Source organism: Pelodiscus sinensis, chromosome 1, assembly GCF_049634645.1.
Source record: "Pelodiscus sinensis isolate JC-2024 chromosome 1, ASM4963464v1, whole genome shotgun sequence".
Lineage (NCBI taxonomy): Eukaryota > Metazoa > Chordata > Testudines > Trionychidae > Pelodiscus > Pelodiscus sinensis.
In genome coordinates this window covers 293071117-293087139 of record NC_134711.1, presented here as the reverse complement: position 1 = coordinate 293087139, position 16023 = coordinate 293071117, and the positions used below count along the sequence as shown (strand labels likewise).

The following is a 16023-nucleotide window of genomic DNA, read 5'->3' as shown; positions in this document are numbered from 1 at the left end:
TGGTTCCCACTGCGGGCACTTCTGCTTTTAAAATCTACAAGCAGTCCCTGCTCATCCCATACTCTCTGGGGTGCCCCCCCAGGTACAAGATCAGGGGCCGGAACTGGGGGGAGCCGGCTTAAAAGCCAGTTCCCCCCAGCACTGTCTCCGGGGTGCCGCCTGCCCTCCCCTCTCTGCCTCTATCAGTGGCAGCAGGGGGAACTGGGGATGCTCCTGCAAAGCAGTCCCTGTTCACAGGAGTCCTAGCAGGGAGCTAACACACACACACACACTCTGCGGACAGGGGCTGTTGTTGCCAAGCAACCTCTGTCCACAGAGGCCAGGGATGGCTGGGGCAGCAGTCACGTCCATGGCCAGCTCTGGATGCCATGAACAAGGGCTGGTGCTGGAGCAGTCTGTTCATGACGGCCAGGGCTGGGAGTGTACAGAAGCTGCTGCCCACAACCAGTCCTGGCCACCGCAAACAGAGGCTGCTCTGGCACTAGTCTCCATCTGTAGCGGACAGGGTTGTCCGTCACGAACAGGGGCTGCTGAACTTAGCATGAGACGGGGACCAAGTAGTTCTGGCTCACGCTGATCGCTGCGCATCTGCATTTTAAATGTAGTAAGTGCCCAGCGGCACTTTGTATCGACTATACAATTAGCCAGATAATTGACCTTTTAACATCCTTAGCACATCCTAAATCAAAATAACTTTCAGGAACAATTTGAGTAGATTTCACATACTGGGAAAATTCCATTTATGCGACTTGGTTTCCCCTTGGGATAAGGGTTTCCAGGAATCATGCCACAGGAAGATATCATAGCATGAGGGGCTTTACAGCCTCCTTTGGAAGCCTGCAACACAACCGAAGAAAGGAGAATTAAAGTGTTACAAATTCAGAACGTATTGTATTGTTTAGACCAGAGTCTGAAATTCAGCACTTTTAAAAAGAATCTGAATTGCTGCCTGGTGATATTCAGACTCCATTAACAAAGATCACAGCTACATGGAAATCTAGATTCAAAACTCTCCATAGTTTTGCTTAGCCGGTTTGTATTAGTTCTTTCTACCTACTCCTCTGTTATTTGCTGCATGCCATATGCTCTATCCAGTCCCACCTTGTTTTGATGATTCTTTGGGCCCAATTCTGCAGTCTGTGGCAGCACTCTGATTTTAAAGAAAGTAGGATTGTGCCTGTACTCATCTCTTCCATCATCTCTCTTTTCCCACACAACACTTGTGTGGAAGTCTTCCTCTTTCTGTACAAACACCATTTGTTCTCTCATCCTTCACAGACTCACTTCTTTCAGATTATCAACTACCAGTCTGCAGTAGCTATTCGTTATGTGAGCCCTGATCCTGCAGTGACCATATGGCTGGAAAAAACACAATATCAGTGAACATCTTTTAATACCTGCTCAAGAATTCTCCTGCACCTTTTCTTCTCTGACATGTTAATTCTGAACAAGTCCTCAATAAGGCGGTAATTCTGAGCATCAACAATGTTGCTAGAAAGAAAGCAATGTAATAGTTATTGTTATTTCATATACCTGTCACACACACGTTATCAGGAATTAGCATCGGAAAGCAATGAAGTTGCACAGGCATGATTCGGAAAGAGGTGTATGCATTTGTAAAAAAGCAAAAATGTCTGAGAAATTAAAACTTAGATGGTAACAGATCACAAAACTCAGTGAAGGATCAACGTGGTGATATTTTGAAAAAATTGAGCTTTTGATGATGTTTGTAGATGCTTCCACATCTTTATAATTGACTAATCAGACATGTTAGGCCTCTCAGGTGATACACAGTCTGACATTCCTGCAATATTATAAACTAATCATATTTGAATAATGCATTGGTTGTTCAAGAGTTTTCAGTAACATATTCAAGAAATACAATTAGCCTTTGCTTGATTTCCCTTACATGTGTCACCAGTATTTATGTCTTGAAATAGGATCTCTCAATTATTTGTAAATTAATACAATACACATGAAAATACAAACTAGAATTTCTGAGTGGCCAGAACAGCCACATGGAAAGGATGAATTTATTTTCACAGTTCACATTAGCAGCTCTCATCCTAACTAACACACAATTCTTATCACAGAAGCATGGCTACATCTACCAAGGTTGGCCCAGGCTGCTGCTCTCCAGTGCCTGGTGGCAGATTCTCAAACTTTAGATTCCTCCAGGATAGGAAAGAAGCAGATCTTGACAGTTCACTCCATGCTATGGAGTGGAAGTGAAACACTTCAAATGTCACATCAAACAACTAACATTTCAAAGTGCAGCAGGCACTCTGATACCTGGTGTCAGAGTTCTGCCTACAGGCCCGGGTAGATAGCAGCAACCACACTGATGGCATAGATATTCCAGACTAGTAGCAGGAAGAGTTAATAGCAAAGAAACAATTGTAGTTCCTTGCCATCAAAATAGATTATTGACAGGATAATATGGTGTAAATGGGATCATCATGGTACTGATCAAAGCTGTCAGACACACACAGGCACAATGGTGCAAAATAAAAGCGGATCAACTTTAATTTTTCTGTTTTGTTAGTTTGTACCACAAACATAACATGAACTCAACATACGTTTTTATGGTGTTAGTAGCTTCTGCTTTAATAGCTGTTCATATCAAGAATTTGCATATTCAGAAGTTCTCAAATAGACTAACATTATGAGCCACACTCTAAGGCTATGTCTAGACTGCAAGCCTCTTTCGAAAAAGAGCGTCTAGACTGCAAGCGGAACTTTCGAAAAAGCAAGCCGCTTTTTCGAAAGAGAGCACCCAGGCAGTCTGGATGCTCTCTTTTGAAAAACCCGTTTGCATTCAAGAACGCCTTTTTTCAAAAGAGCACTTTCGAAAAAAGGCGTTCTTCCTCGTGAAATTAGGTTTACCACCGTCGAAAGAAAAGCCGCCTTCTTTCGATTTAATTTCGAAAGAACGCGGCTGCAGTCTAGACGCAGGTGAAGTTTTTTCAAAAAAAGGATACTTTTTTCGAAAAAACCCTGAGTCTGGACACAGCCTAAGAGTCCACAAGCATAGATTTATATGATCCAAAGATCCTGGGCAGTTGTGTTCTATCAATAAACATCCCAAATGTATGTTTGCACAGCAGCCTTTTAAAAACTGTTCTGATTTAGCAACTGAACATGCCTATTCAAATAGATATCTGAAAACTTTTTTAAAAGTTAATTATTTGCCAAGTGTAAAATACTTAAAGAGCTTTTAAAATGCAGAAGGCATGAAACAAATGGCAATGAGCTAATGCACTTTGTAGATGTGGCTTTATATGAGTTGCTGGACATGAGGGAGGCCTCATCCCTTAGGAGACCGGATTAGAATCTGCTAACTGGAAACAAGTATCAGAGGGGTAGCTGTGTTAGTCTGAATCTGCAAAAGCGGCGAGGAGTCCTGTGGCACCTTATAGACTGTAGCGTGCGGCTCTCGTCGCCCTTTTGGTCACTGCCCTCCGGCAGTGACAACCATAGCCTCTAAGCTGTCCCCTTCCGGGGGATGGTTCGTTGTAGGCCGGCAGGCCTTTAGGAGGCGGATCCTCCGCCCTGGTACAGTGGATGGCTAGTCCGTCCTATGGCCCTACTAGGCCTTAAAGTAGTCCGAGTCCTGGCCCTTTAAAGGTCCGATCCGGATCGTGGCCGGGTGCCAAACCCCTCATACGGACGCCCAGGCCCTCGAGCAGGGTAGGGCAGCAGCTGGCGGCCAGGCCCCCAATGCAAGGCGGGTCGCAAACAAACCCACAGGTCTGTAGGAGTTCCTAGTTCAAGGGCGGGGCCGGCAGTGCAGCTGCAGCTGTGGCAAGGGGGTGGGAGACTGCCACCTGGTTGGTGGGTGGCAGGGGCGCAGGCCCACCCACTCCACTGCGCCCCGGCCCAGGGGCCCTGGATGCAGCCGTTCAGCTGCTACGGGCTCAGCAGGGGCCCCAGCCCGCAACGTGCTGGCCTAGGGCGGTTCTCAGCCCATACTACCCCCTGGGCCGCCTCTTGTCTCCCCCTTTCCTCTTCCCCAGTACCTGTAGCCCCAGCGGCCTGTCGGGGAGTTGAAGCCCGCGTCGTCTCCGCAGGGGCCAGCGGCCCAATCCAGGGGTCAAGAGGTCGGAGCTCTGTGGTGTTCCGCGGGGCTTGTCCGGCCCGGCGTTCCAGTACCCACCGGGGGTCCAGCTGGTCCAGCGGCTCGGTCCCGTCCTCTGGGTCCGCGAGTGGTTCAGCTGGCGGGCCCGACCCGGCCTTAGTAGCCCGGGCAGGGAGGCCCTGGCCGGCCTCTGGGAAGGTGGCTGAGGGCAGCCTAGCCCCAGGCAGGAGCTCCAGCCAGGCCTCCGGCTCCTTCGGAGGCTGGGCCCTGACTGAGCTCCCAGGCAGCCTTCTTATAGTCCTAGTCCCACCCCTTGACTTCCGGACAGGTGAGGGGGCGGGGCTAGGCCGGGCCCAAAATGGCCGCCAGAGGGGTTCCTCCGCCTCCGGGTCAGTGGGTGGCCATTCCACCCCACTACAAGACTAACTGAAGTGTAGGAGCATAAGCTTTCGTGGGCAAAGACCCACTTCGTCAGATGCATCTTCAGTTAGTCTATAAGGTGCCACAGGACTCCTCGCCACTCTAACTAGAAACAGAATGTCTACTGAAGATGGGGGTGGGAGGATATCCAGGAAACCATTTACAATGGACAAGATAGCAATGAACAGGGCTCAACAAATCACTGAATCTACTCGCCCATGGTGAGTAGATTTCAGCCGGTTGCCCCGTTCATCGGCAGTCTTGCGCATGCACAGTGCAGGGCTGGCAAGTAGGCTTTGCCACTGTTTGTCAAGCCCTGGCGATGAATAAGAAAAGCCTAGAACAGGGGTGGGTTATCTTTTTCAGGTCGAGACTCCCAACCCAAAGAAGAATCAATCAGATGACCACCCACACACAAAACAGCAGTTACACAACTATTCAATAGTTCCTGGTAATGCAGCCAGCAGCCAATGTGCTCCCAGCCCCTCTCCCAGGGAGTTCTCTGCGCTGCTGCCGCTCTCAAAGGCACTAGTGCAGGGTGGCAGGTGGGAGCTGGTCTGTGATGAAGCTCCCCACACAGACCGACTGCTTGCCACCCAGCGCTGCTGCCTCAGCTTGTTGGTTAATTATAGTCAACTACACGTTGACATCCCTACTCTCCTGCTTCTCTTTTCTTGAGCAAGTCCTATAGGCGAGTGCTGTCTACATCTCACCCCTAGTGCTCTGGAAGCCATCATCAGGACCTGCTCTAGCTCCTCTATCCATCTTGACAAGTCACCTGAATAAGATGAATGTCATCCAACAGGTCTTCTCTGAACAGTGTCCAAAAAACATCTGTAGACACTCATGAATAATGTTGGTGCTCATGCTCAATGGGTTAACCTATACTCCACTCTGATTTCACATACTGCAGGGGATATTAGTTGGCGGTTCCACCATGAAGTCATAAGTACAGGCATGTATCTGGCATTATTCATGAACTCCTGACACTTGCTCCTTTTGCACTGAGAGGGAGACACTAGCACACATTTACTGCAGAGTGCATCAGGCTGCAGCCCCTCTCCTGGTTTCTCTAGACCCCTTTACTGAGGTGCTAGCTGCATTTTTCTGCCTCATTTTTTTATCTTAGCACATCCTAGTCGCAACCCCATAAAGTCACGAGACCTCCTCATCAGCCTCCACTTGGTGCTGGCAAAGACAGAAAACCATCACAACAGGAGAAGGAATCTGGGTGGCAGGTGCTTTGATACTGTGGGACCTATTTCTGGTTCCTTGTTCAGTCATGTCCCTAGGTAAAGTTCCTTTGGTCCCTGCCAGAGCCTTTCACTGATGCTAAACATCACCCTAAATGCTGCTGCCAGAGACATGCAGTGTAGACATAGCCTAAAAGGTTTTGAATACAACATAAACTTTGAAAACAGAGTTGTGTCAAACAGGTAGCAGGGGTATTGTGGTTCAAGACAGATGAACTTAGGAAGTTTTCAAAACACCTCTCTTCATTATTACAAGCTACAGCTATTGCTTTTTTCATTCATGAGCATCAAATCATTTTAAAGCAAGTAGGCATTTTGCCCTAATTGTTCAGAAGGGTTCATCTGAAACTTTCCTTTATCTGAAATAGTCAGATTGAGTAAAATCAGTAACATATCAATAAGTAAATACAACACATAAAAGAAATACTTACGAAGCCAGGAGTTCCAGAGCCACAAGCTTGTCTTTGCTAAAGGTGAAGCAGTTAAGGATATTAACCACTTTTGATGCCGGAACGGCTACCATTTTCTAACAAAACAAGCAGGGAAAAGTGAAAAAAATATATATGACAGTATATTTATTTTTAGTACAGTATGCAATTTTAAAATCGTTATATCCTGAATTTCAATAAACAATTACCATCTTATAGTCTCTGGAGAACATTACTCTTATGAGCTAAGTACTGAATACAAAATAGAGCCACAATTCTGGCAAACTGCAAAACACTGTAACAAGCAATCATCCACTGATCCATCCCGCTGGCCATTCCCAGCTTTTGGCAAACAGGGGCTAGGGACATTATCCCTGCCCATCCTGGCTGATGCCCTCAGAAGAGAAAAGTACATATATTACAAAATATATTCATGTGATGGGAATATAGATGTGCTTATGGAAACTAAGAGCAGAAGAAACAAGGGGAGACATTTCAAAGGGTTGCTCCATAAAAACATACATGCTGTAAAGCCTTCATTGCTTTTAGTTGTGGTTCAGCCCAAGAAAAGTATCTCAGCAATTCAACAATCTGAAACAGAAAAACCAACAGTTCACTTCTTATATATACACATTTTCTGCTAACAAAATTCAATATCTTTCCTGCCACTCTACACAGAGTGTAGTAGGATATTGCTAAGCACTGTGTGCATGCATAGCCAATATTTATCTACACAGCAGTATCTAGTGTGTTTTTTGTTTTATCTAATCCCTTAAAATCCCACTGGGTAGTAAGATAGCTTTTTAGGTAATTATTTTAAATAAACATTTATATTATTTTTATAAATACATACCTACCTGATCAAATACCAAACTAGAATATTAACACACATTTTAAAAAGAAATCTCAGAGAAGATTATAATAATTCAGATCCAAACAGAAGCATCCAAATTTGTATACAAATATATTTTAAAAGCATAACATTATCTTACTCGGAACCAAAGTAAGTGTCTTTACTTATGATCTTAGAACATAAAGATAGGTTCAAAATATCCCATTATCATTAAGGTTCTGAATTCCATGAAAATTAACTATGGATATTTCAATTATACACACTAAGAGCCAAAATCTGATCTCTATTAATTGGTGAAAATCTAGACCACCATTATTATGTTACTCCAGATTAAATCTGGTATAAAAAGAATTTGTCACAAATCTCCTAAATTAATAGAATGGCAACTAGTGAATATGATATGGATTTGCAGTTGCTCAGTGGGAGGAACTGTCTTTGTACATAAGTATATAGAGTAATTCCTGGATTTTACATTATCCATAAACACATAGCACTATGTAGAATGTTACCTGTTCACTAGAGAAGTATCCATGCACATATTCTATAGCTTTTAATTTGTATTCAGTCAACACAGCCTAAAAGATAAAAGAAAAAATTATTAAAGCATAATCATCTGCAAGACAAATATATTCAAGAGAAAAATATATCAATTATACCACAAGATTTTTATTCTACAGAATATTTATTGAATAATTATGTGAATATTTGCAAGCAGAGGAAGACTTTACGAAATAAGTAAGATTAAAAACTATTTTCCTTTGTTTTAGGGATTTTAAATTTAGATTAAGTAATTGAATAGTCGATAGGATTTCCATCAACTATTTGATTAGTCTATAAGGGCGTCTCCACCTTTGAGCTGTAGCAAGAGCTCTCCAGGACTCTTGCTACAGTTCAAAAGCGGAAGCCTTGCAGAGCGTGTGGGTCTTCCTTTTGAAATATACAAGAGCCCCAGTAGGGCTCTTGTTCATTTCAAAAGCAGAAGCTCTACAGGGAGCATGGGACCAGTGGATACTCCTGCTGGCCCCATACTCCCTGTGGTGCCTAGCCTTTGAAATGTACAAGAGCCCAGGTGAGGCTCTTGTACATTTCAAAACCAGAATAACAGCAGAAATGGTGCAAGTGGAGACTGCCTTAGTCCCCACTGGCGCTGTTTCCCGATGTGCCTCTACCTCCCCTGAGCCCCCACGGAGACAGTTCTGCTTATGAGCTTCTGCTTATCGGCTAATTGACTACTTTCTTACATCCCTAATTTGTTTCTCTATTAAAAAGTTCACCATCTCTCTGTTTATATTCAGCCTGGAAGAATACCACAATACTGCTCCTTTCAAGCTTCAGATCTTAAATATTAAATCTCTAATGTGGGGAAGGGCAAATACCAGTCCATGGGCCAGATCCGGTCCACCAGGGTTAGTCCCTGATAGGCTCCCAATTGCTGTATGCACCTGCACATCCACAGGTATCAGCGATTGCAGGTAAATATAGCAGTGGCAACCTGCCAGGTACAAACCCTGACAGGCTGATGCCCATCCGTGCTCTAGTGTCTCTTGAAACCAAGATGGCAGTTAATTCATTCAAACTGCAGCTTATTCAACTAAGTGCCTCGAACAGGAATGTGTGTATTGTGCTTTACTTAATTCTATGAAGAATCTAGAGCTACTTACTATGGGCATTTCTTGGGGACAGGCTGCTAGAAATACAAGAACGAAGAGTTCTATGGCACCTTAAAAATGCATCTGACAAAGTGGGATTTTGCCCATGAAAACTAATAAATCTGCTAGTCTTTTAAAGTGCCATAGGACTCATTTTTGCAGATACAGACTAAGATGGTTACCCCTGATAGAAAGGTGATGATTAATTAAATTTATGGCCATGAAAGGTAGCTCCAGAGAGTGATGTGATCTTGTCAATAGCTTCCTGTTATCCATGTTTAATACGTAATTGAGCGAACAGGAGGCACAGATGGGTGAAGTGATTTGTCCAAGGTCTTACAGCAGGCCAGTGGCAGAAAGGAGAATAAAACTCATCTCCTAAATCCCAGTTGAATTCCCTAATCATGGTCCCATTCTGCTTCCCTATGTTTTGTACATCTATAAAATGGGGATGATACTTCCTTTATAAAATAGTTTGAGATTGCAGCTGAAAATTTCTACATAAGAACTGTTATAATAATTAGGCCAGGTCTTGGGATCATGTATGAGTAAAGGGTGCCCAAAAATAAAAACGTTCAGTGATCATAATTGCACAAGGGTCTCACAACTTGAGATAGACAATCCTGGGGCAAGATATGTTCCTTGCATAGAGAAACTGCACTAGACTAACCCATTATTTTTATAGTGAATGATTTTTGATACCATGATATCTGTTAGATGTCTAAGTTTACGGACCATGCCAGGCCTTTAAAATTAGAGGCAATATTAGAGTCAGACAGTCGCAAGATTATAGGCCTGAGAAATAATGACCATGTTGTTGACAGTGATGAAGAACTTCCATTTTGGGCATATTCAACAGGAGTTAAGTTATCCAAGAAGCGATATATGATTGGAGTGAGGGAGATAGATATAGCTTTTACACTACAAGTCATCAGCATAAAAACGATGCCTGATTTCATGTGAGTCAATGACTAAGATCACTTCTTAAAAAGGACAGAATACTTTCATGGGAACAATACGTGAGTTTGTGTTTTCAGAAATTGCAGGTAAAGGCTCAGGTTACATCTACATTACAAATTACTTTGGTATAACTTACATTGCTCAGCAGTGTGAATGATACACATACCGGTCTGATATAGGTTACACTAACCAAAGCAGTGGTGTGGACAACCCTATGACGGCAGGTGTTTGCCTATTGACATAGCTACTACTTCTCACAGCAGCAGGAGTTTATTAAACTGACCATCTTACAATGACTTCAACAGAAGTGTTACAGCAGCACAGCTGCACCATTGTAATTGCTATAGTGAAGACATGGCTGCAGATAAATAGTGCTGTTCTCAAGTTCTTTTCCAGTTAGGAAAAAGTTACTCAAGATACAGCTCATGCATTAAACCCTTTCTTTAAACCCTGCACCCCAGGCACTTGGAAACTGGTACAGTTATTCATCGTCTCAAATAGTGTTCTAAAGCCACAACTCTTTGGGAAAAAGAAAAAAAAAAGTATCTCACCTTGACCACAAAGGAAATTGAAGGTGGGTACAAGAACAATTTGTCCTTCTGGTACAGTCTGCAGACCTGGTCTTACAATTTTTACAGGAGTGGTCCTACTCAGTCAATGGGCATATCCATCAATAATTCACTAGAAATGGACTTGGATTGTAGGTTCTTACAAGAAACAGGGCTAAACTTTCCTTTATTTATATGTTCAGAGCTAAGCTGCTAACAGTTTGAATAACAGTAGCATGATAAAACTTTCATTTAAGGTATTTTAAGTTAAACCAAAAGCAGCTGGTATCTTTAAAATATAACTCCCAGAAATCTGAGTTTTATTTAATGGGAGGCTATGTGAAAAATTATATCTTCAGAAAAAAAATACTATTGTTACAAGTAGCATAGCTGAAGTTTCCTTTTGTTGGCATGAAGTTTTTTCATATAATGCAGGGGTTCCCAAACTTTTTGACACGGGGACCAGTAAATCCATTCACGACCTTTTGGAGGACCGGTAACATTCATTTGCATATTTGCATATTCATTAATCAAATGATGAATATTCAAGTAAGTTGTTTCTGGTCCTCCCAAAGCCCCCAGTGCCAGCTTTTGATATGGTCACCCACAATATTCTTGCCAGGAAATTAAGGAATATGGATTAGATAAATGGAGTGTAAGACAGACAGAAAGCTGGTTAGACCAGGGTTTCCCAAACTTTTTACTTTAGTCGGAACCCTTTTTTTCCGTACTATTTTTTGCAGTCCAAAAATATAAACACATAAAAAACAAACTGAGAAAATACCAGACATATAACATGTCTGGTATTTTCTCATTAGATAAGTTTTATTATTACTAGATGTATCAGTTTGTAGCTTCAAACTGCCTGGCTGGTATATGTGCTCAGACTGCGTGAGTGTGTCTACCAGCCAGACAGTTCGCAACTACTCGAGGGGGTGTGTGTGGGGGCGGAGGGCAATAGAATCCCCGGGCTGGGCCGGACTCACTCGTGCTTTGTGTGGGGAGGAGCCCCCCGTGATCCGCATATGTTCGTGTCAGTCCCACTCCCGCTGGCTGATTTGCTCCCCATCCTGCGCCTCTGGCCAACCCCACTTCCCCCAATCCCCTCCCGGACAGCCAGTTCTCCCCCGCTTCTCCTCCCAATCTCCCTTGGCCAGTCCCGCTGCCCATGTCCAGCCCTGCTTCCAGTGGCCGCTTCTTCCCCCTGTCCCTCCATCTTCCCTAGCCAGCTCCCTACCCACAACCTTGTGCCCCCCGGCAGCCCTGCTTCCACCAGCCCCCCAATCTCTCATGGACAGTCCCAATGCCCCAGGCAAGCCCTGCTTCCAGCAGCCGCTTCTCCCCTACTCCTCCTCCCAATCTCCCCTGGCCAGCACCCTGCCCAGCTCTGCTTCCGCCTGTTGCCCCTCCCCCAATCTCCCTGGCCTGCCCCGATTCCCCCGTCCAGTGCTGCTTCTGATGGCTGGCTCTCCCTTCCTCCTTCCCCACCTCCCCGAGCTATGCATCCACCGGGAGCCGGAAGATCCAGCTGCAGACTCTGCCCAGGCCGGCCAAGGGCTTGGGGGACCCAGCGCCACACAGGCACTCTGGGAGCCCAGAGCACCCTGGCAACCATGCTGAGGCCCGGTACTTTTTTCCTGTGGCCCGGTATCGGGCCACAGCCCATAGTTTGGGAAACGCTGATATAATGAAAAGCAGAAAGAACATATTTTAAAATAAATAAAATGAAATTGCAAAAATTGATATGGGAATTCAGGGAGACACATTCTATTTTTAAAGTTGACCCTGAATACTTAGTTTCTCTCTTATATACACTTAATTATTTCTACAGTGCCTCCAAGGAACTGAAATCACTTTAAAATAATGAGTTAAGACTCGCAACATATCTAATGTTTGGAAATATTAAACCCATTTTAAATATTGGGAAATGGAGACAAACAAGTTAAGCAACTCGCTCATCATCATTAACTCAGCAGAACATTCCTGCAGAACATTTCAGGCTAGCTGTTTGTCAGACAAGAAAATGTTTGATCTACAATTAGAGACCCACATTTAATTTAACCAACTAGTATGCTATTTTAAAAATTACAATGTTTATGAATTTCTTTTTCTACCATTGATCAAAAATATCTGCTGGAGAAAATTTAGCCTCATACTCCTAATAAGTATTTAATTTCACTAGCACTAAGTAAAATTTTATTTTTCAAAACATTATATTCTCTAAAAGAATTGTGGTTTCAAGAATGATTTTTAAAAAATTATGCCAGCTTAAGCAGGGCTATTGAATAATGATATAACTAATTAATTGAATGTGTGATCCACTTTTCCGAGTGTTATTTTAAGATAATGCCTTCATTTTACTTGCTGTCAAAATTTGTAATTCAACACGAGACTGGATGTTGCTGCCACTCTAAAAACACTAAATTATGGAATCTGAATGGAACCCCTATGTTTATGGCCCTACCAAATTCAAAGTCCATTTTAGTGAGTTTCAGTCATAACATTTTAAAAATAATAAATTCTGTGATTTCAGGTATACAAATCTGAAATGTCCCAGGGCTATAATTGTAGGGGGTTGACCAAAAAAGGAGTTGTGGAAGAGGGGGGATTGCAAAGTTATTATAGGGAGAGAGTTGCAGTACTGCTACCCTTACTTCTGCGCTGCTGCTGGGAGTGGCACTGCCTTCAGAGCTGAACAGATGGAGAGCAGTGGCTGCAAGTCAGGATCCCAGTTTTGAAGGCAGAGCTGCTGCTGCCAGCAGCAGCAGCACAGAAGTATTGCATGGTATGATGTTGCCACCCTTACCTCTGTGCTGCTGTTGGAGAGGTTCTGCTTTCACCCATCTGCTGCCATTCTCTAGTTTCCCTGCACTGAAGATAGTGCAGAATAAAGGGTGACAATACAAGACCCCTAAAATAACCTTGTGACCTTCCTGCCTCTCCCTTTTGGGTCAGGACCCCCAATTTGAGAAACACTAGTCTCCTCCTGGGAAATCTGTATAGTATAGGGTAAAAGCATACAAATGATCAGATTCCCAGAGGGAGAGTAGATTTCACAGTCATTTTTCATGTCTGTGAATTTGGTAGGGCCCTATGAATGTTGTAAAATTGTATATTTAAAAAATAAAGTGTGGGTAATAAATAAAAATAAGGCTTATTTACAGGGCTCGCTGAACCGCCGCGAGCCCCCCTTGCCAGCCGTGCTGTCCGGCAATCTGCGCACGTGCAGACCGCCCGAACCCGGCTCTTCCAGGTTACAATCTACTCGCCCGAGGCAAGTAGATTGTATTATTTGTCGAGCTCTGCTTATTTACATGTAAAGACAAATAAATGTCAGTGTTATCCAAATTCCACTAGGGATGTTAAATATCGGTTAACTGAATAGTCGATTAATCTCATGAATTTTTCTTGGTTACTTGACTATTTTATAGTCCTCAGGGGGTGGAGCCAACACCTAGTGTGCTCCGCCCCACTCCCAAGGAGCCCTCTGCCACTTCGTGCTGCAGCCTCTCTATTAGAGACAGCAGCATAGAATGCCAAGCAGGACCTGGTCTGCAAGTAAAGCCAGTTTAAAAATCAGCTCCTTTCGCAGACTGGCTGCCTGTCCGTCAGGAGTCTGAGCTTTCAGACCTGGTGCAAGCTGGAACTGAGACAGGCTACCTCCACGCATGGTTCCTAATACACTTTAAATGCAGAGCTGCAGCAGGGATAGGTCCCAGACCTGGCGCAAGCCAGGACTGAACGGAGCTGCTGGCCAGCCCGCTAAAAATGTACTGGCAAGGCGGAGGGGGGAAATATGGGTAGTCTATAGCATTAACCGATAAGCTTTTGCTTATTTGTTAATCAACTACACTATTACATCCCTAAATTCCATACAGAATAATAGTAGTGTTTAACTTTCCATAACACAACTTTGTAAACAAATTGCTTACATTTGGTTAAGGAAAAAAGTGATGAAAATTTAAAATATCCCTAGAATATATGGATCATATTAGCATTCCTTATATTTTCATCACATCTGGGATGAGAATGCAAGCTATAGAATCAGCAAGTCCATTTAAATATTTTAAAGTAAGCCTGTCTCAAATGTTTTGATGAAGCATGATCTAGTTTAATATTGAAATGCCTGTTATCTGGTCTTGGTTTTCTAAGCAAACTATAAGCATTCAAAAACTTTAAGTCATAAATTATCAAAAGTCAGTTAAGAAGTACAAAATGCACAATATGGGATCAATATTAAAGCTTCTACACTATGTTTAACTCCATTAACACTTTTCATCTAAGAATCCCAGAGCGTCTTATAAACATGAATGAACTAAGTCCCACAGTATGCCTAATTTCAATTACAGACTGAGAAAACCTGAGGTTTCAAGTGGTTAACTGACTAGACAGAATATTCACAAGAATTCTAAAACAGAAAGAAACATAATGCAGATCAGGGGTCTTTCACTCTCATGCTTTAACTTTATAATGTAATACATTACTTACAAATTCAGAACAAAATAATTTAAAACATTGGTTTTTAAACTGTAATCTATGAACTAAGGGGTATACTAACTATATCTAAGGGGCCCACAAAAGTCTGTCATTATCAAACAACGATGGTTTTCAACTTGTGGTCCACAGAGCTCTGGGGGATCTGCAGACTAAGATTTCCATTTCCATTTGAAAAAAATTAAGTCTTTGAAAACCACTTTTTACAAATATCTACTATACATTTACAGTTTTAAGAATATTGAATGAATTTATGAATTATTCAACTTTTGAGCAACATAATGTCAGGAGACCATCACTCACCAATGAAAACATGAAGATAGAAACAAATACTAGGCAAGGTAAGTCGCAACTAGACTAAATTTGGTTTACATGAAGCAAACACCGGTATGCCTTCTCTGTATTTCTTTCTGCTCTTTGAAGAGCAGACAATAATTTGGCTTTTCCAGCCTTTCACAGGGAACAAAAATTAAGGCAAATCAACTGTACTCCAAAAAGGAATTTGCAGTTACACAATTAAAACGAATGTGTAAAAAGTTACCTTTCTAATTTCATCAAGCACGGTCTCAAATGATTTCTTATCCATCTTTACTTGTTCATCCAATGCAGATTTTTATTTAAAGAAAAAAATACATCCAGGCAAGACTTTTACTGCAGTAGTGTCTTTTTTATTGTAGAAGAAAAGCACTGAAGAAAGACACTTTACAGAGATGCAAAAAAAATAAAAATAAAAATTCGGTAGGAAAAAAAGCCAGCGCAAGGGATGTGATTCTTTTGGATAATAGCGCGGATTTCAGTCACGATATAAATGCTTGGTCTAATGCACGGTTCATCAGGAGACGGGAATTGGCGCTCCCTGCCTCGCAACTGGCAGATTAAGGGAGGGAAGTGGGGGACGGGGAAAGAAGAACGAAGAAGAAGAAGAAGAAGAAACAGGGCGGACGAGGAGGAAGAGAGGGGCCCTGAGAAGAGGGGTGAGAGCGGGGCAGCGCCTGGCTCAGGTGCCGCCGGGGATACGGGGCTGTGCACCTGCTCCAGCCTCCTACCGCTTCCGTCAGAGCGCGGCCCTCAGGCCAGGCAGCCTCCGGGCGCCCCCGCTGCCCATCGCCGCGCAGCTCCCGGCTCTTTGTTACCAGCAGCAACCAAACACGGGGCACTGGCGCGATGCGGGGAGGCCGCCAGGGAAGTGGCCCCGACTCCGGACCTGCCGCGCCCAACCCCAAGCACGCGCCGCGCCCAGCTCCGCGGCCCCCACCACCGCAAGGAAGCGACAGGGAGCCCAGCACAAGCAATAATAACCAGAGGCGACACGGTTCCTCCTCGCCACTGGGGTCCGCAAT

General features: G+C 43.6%; 1 protein-coding gene across 1 annotated transcript in view; it reads right to left on the bottom strand.

Moving 5' to 3' along the window:
- PROSER1 (proline and serine rich 1) overlaps nucleotides 1-15813 on the bottom strand; it is a 30268-nt gene extending 14455 nt beyond the window's left edge. The window contains exons 1-6 of the mRNA XM_075919118.1: nucleotides 15225-15813; nucleotides 7542-7607; nucleotides 6702-6770; nucleotides 6183-6277; nucleotides 1398-1491; nucleotides 727-837 (exon numbers count right to left, since the gene is read on the bottom strand). Coding sequence (XP_075775233.1) covers nucleotides 727-837; nucleotides 1398-1491; nucleotides 6183-6277; nucleotides 6702-6770; nucleotides 7542-7607; nucleotides 15225-15269 — 480 coding nt within the window. The 5' untranslated portion in view covers nucleotides 15270-15813. The remainder of the gene's footprint in view (nucleotides 1-726; nucleotides 838-1397; nucleotides 1492-6182; nucleotides 6278-6701; nucleotides 6771-7541; nucleotides 7608-15224) is intronic.
- Between the last annotated feature and the right edge of the window lie 210 nt (nucleotides 15814-16023).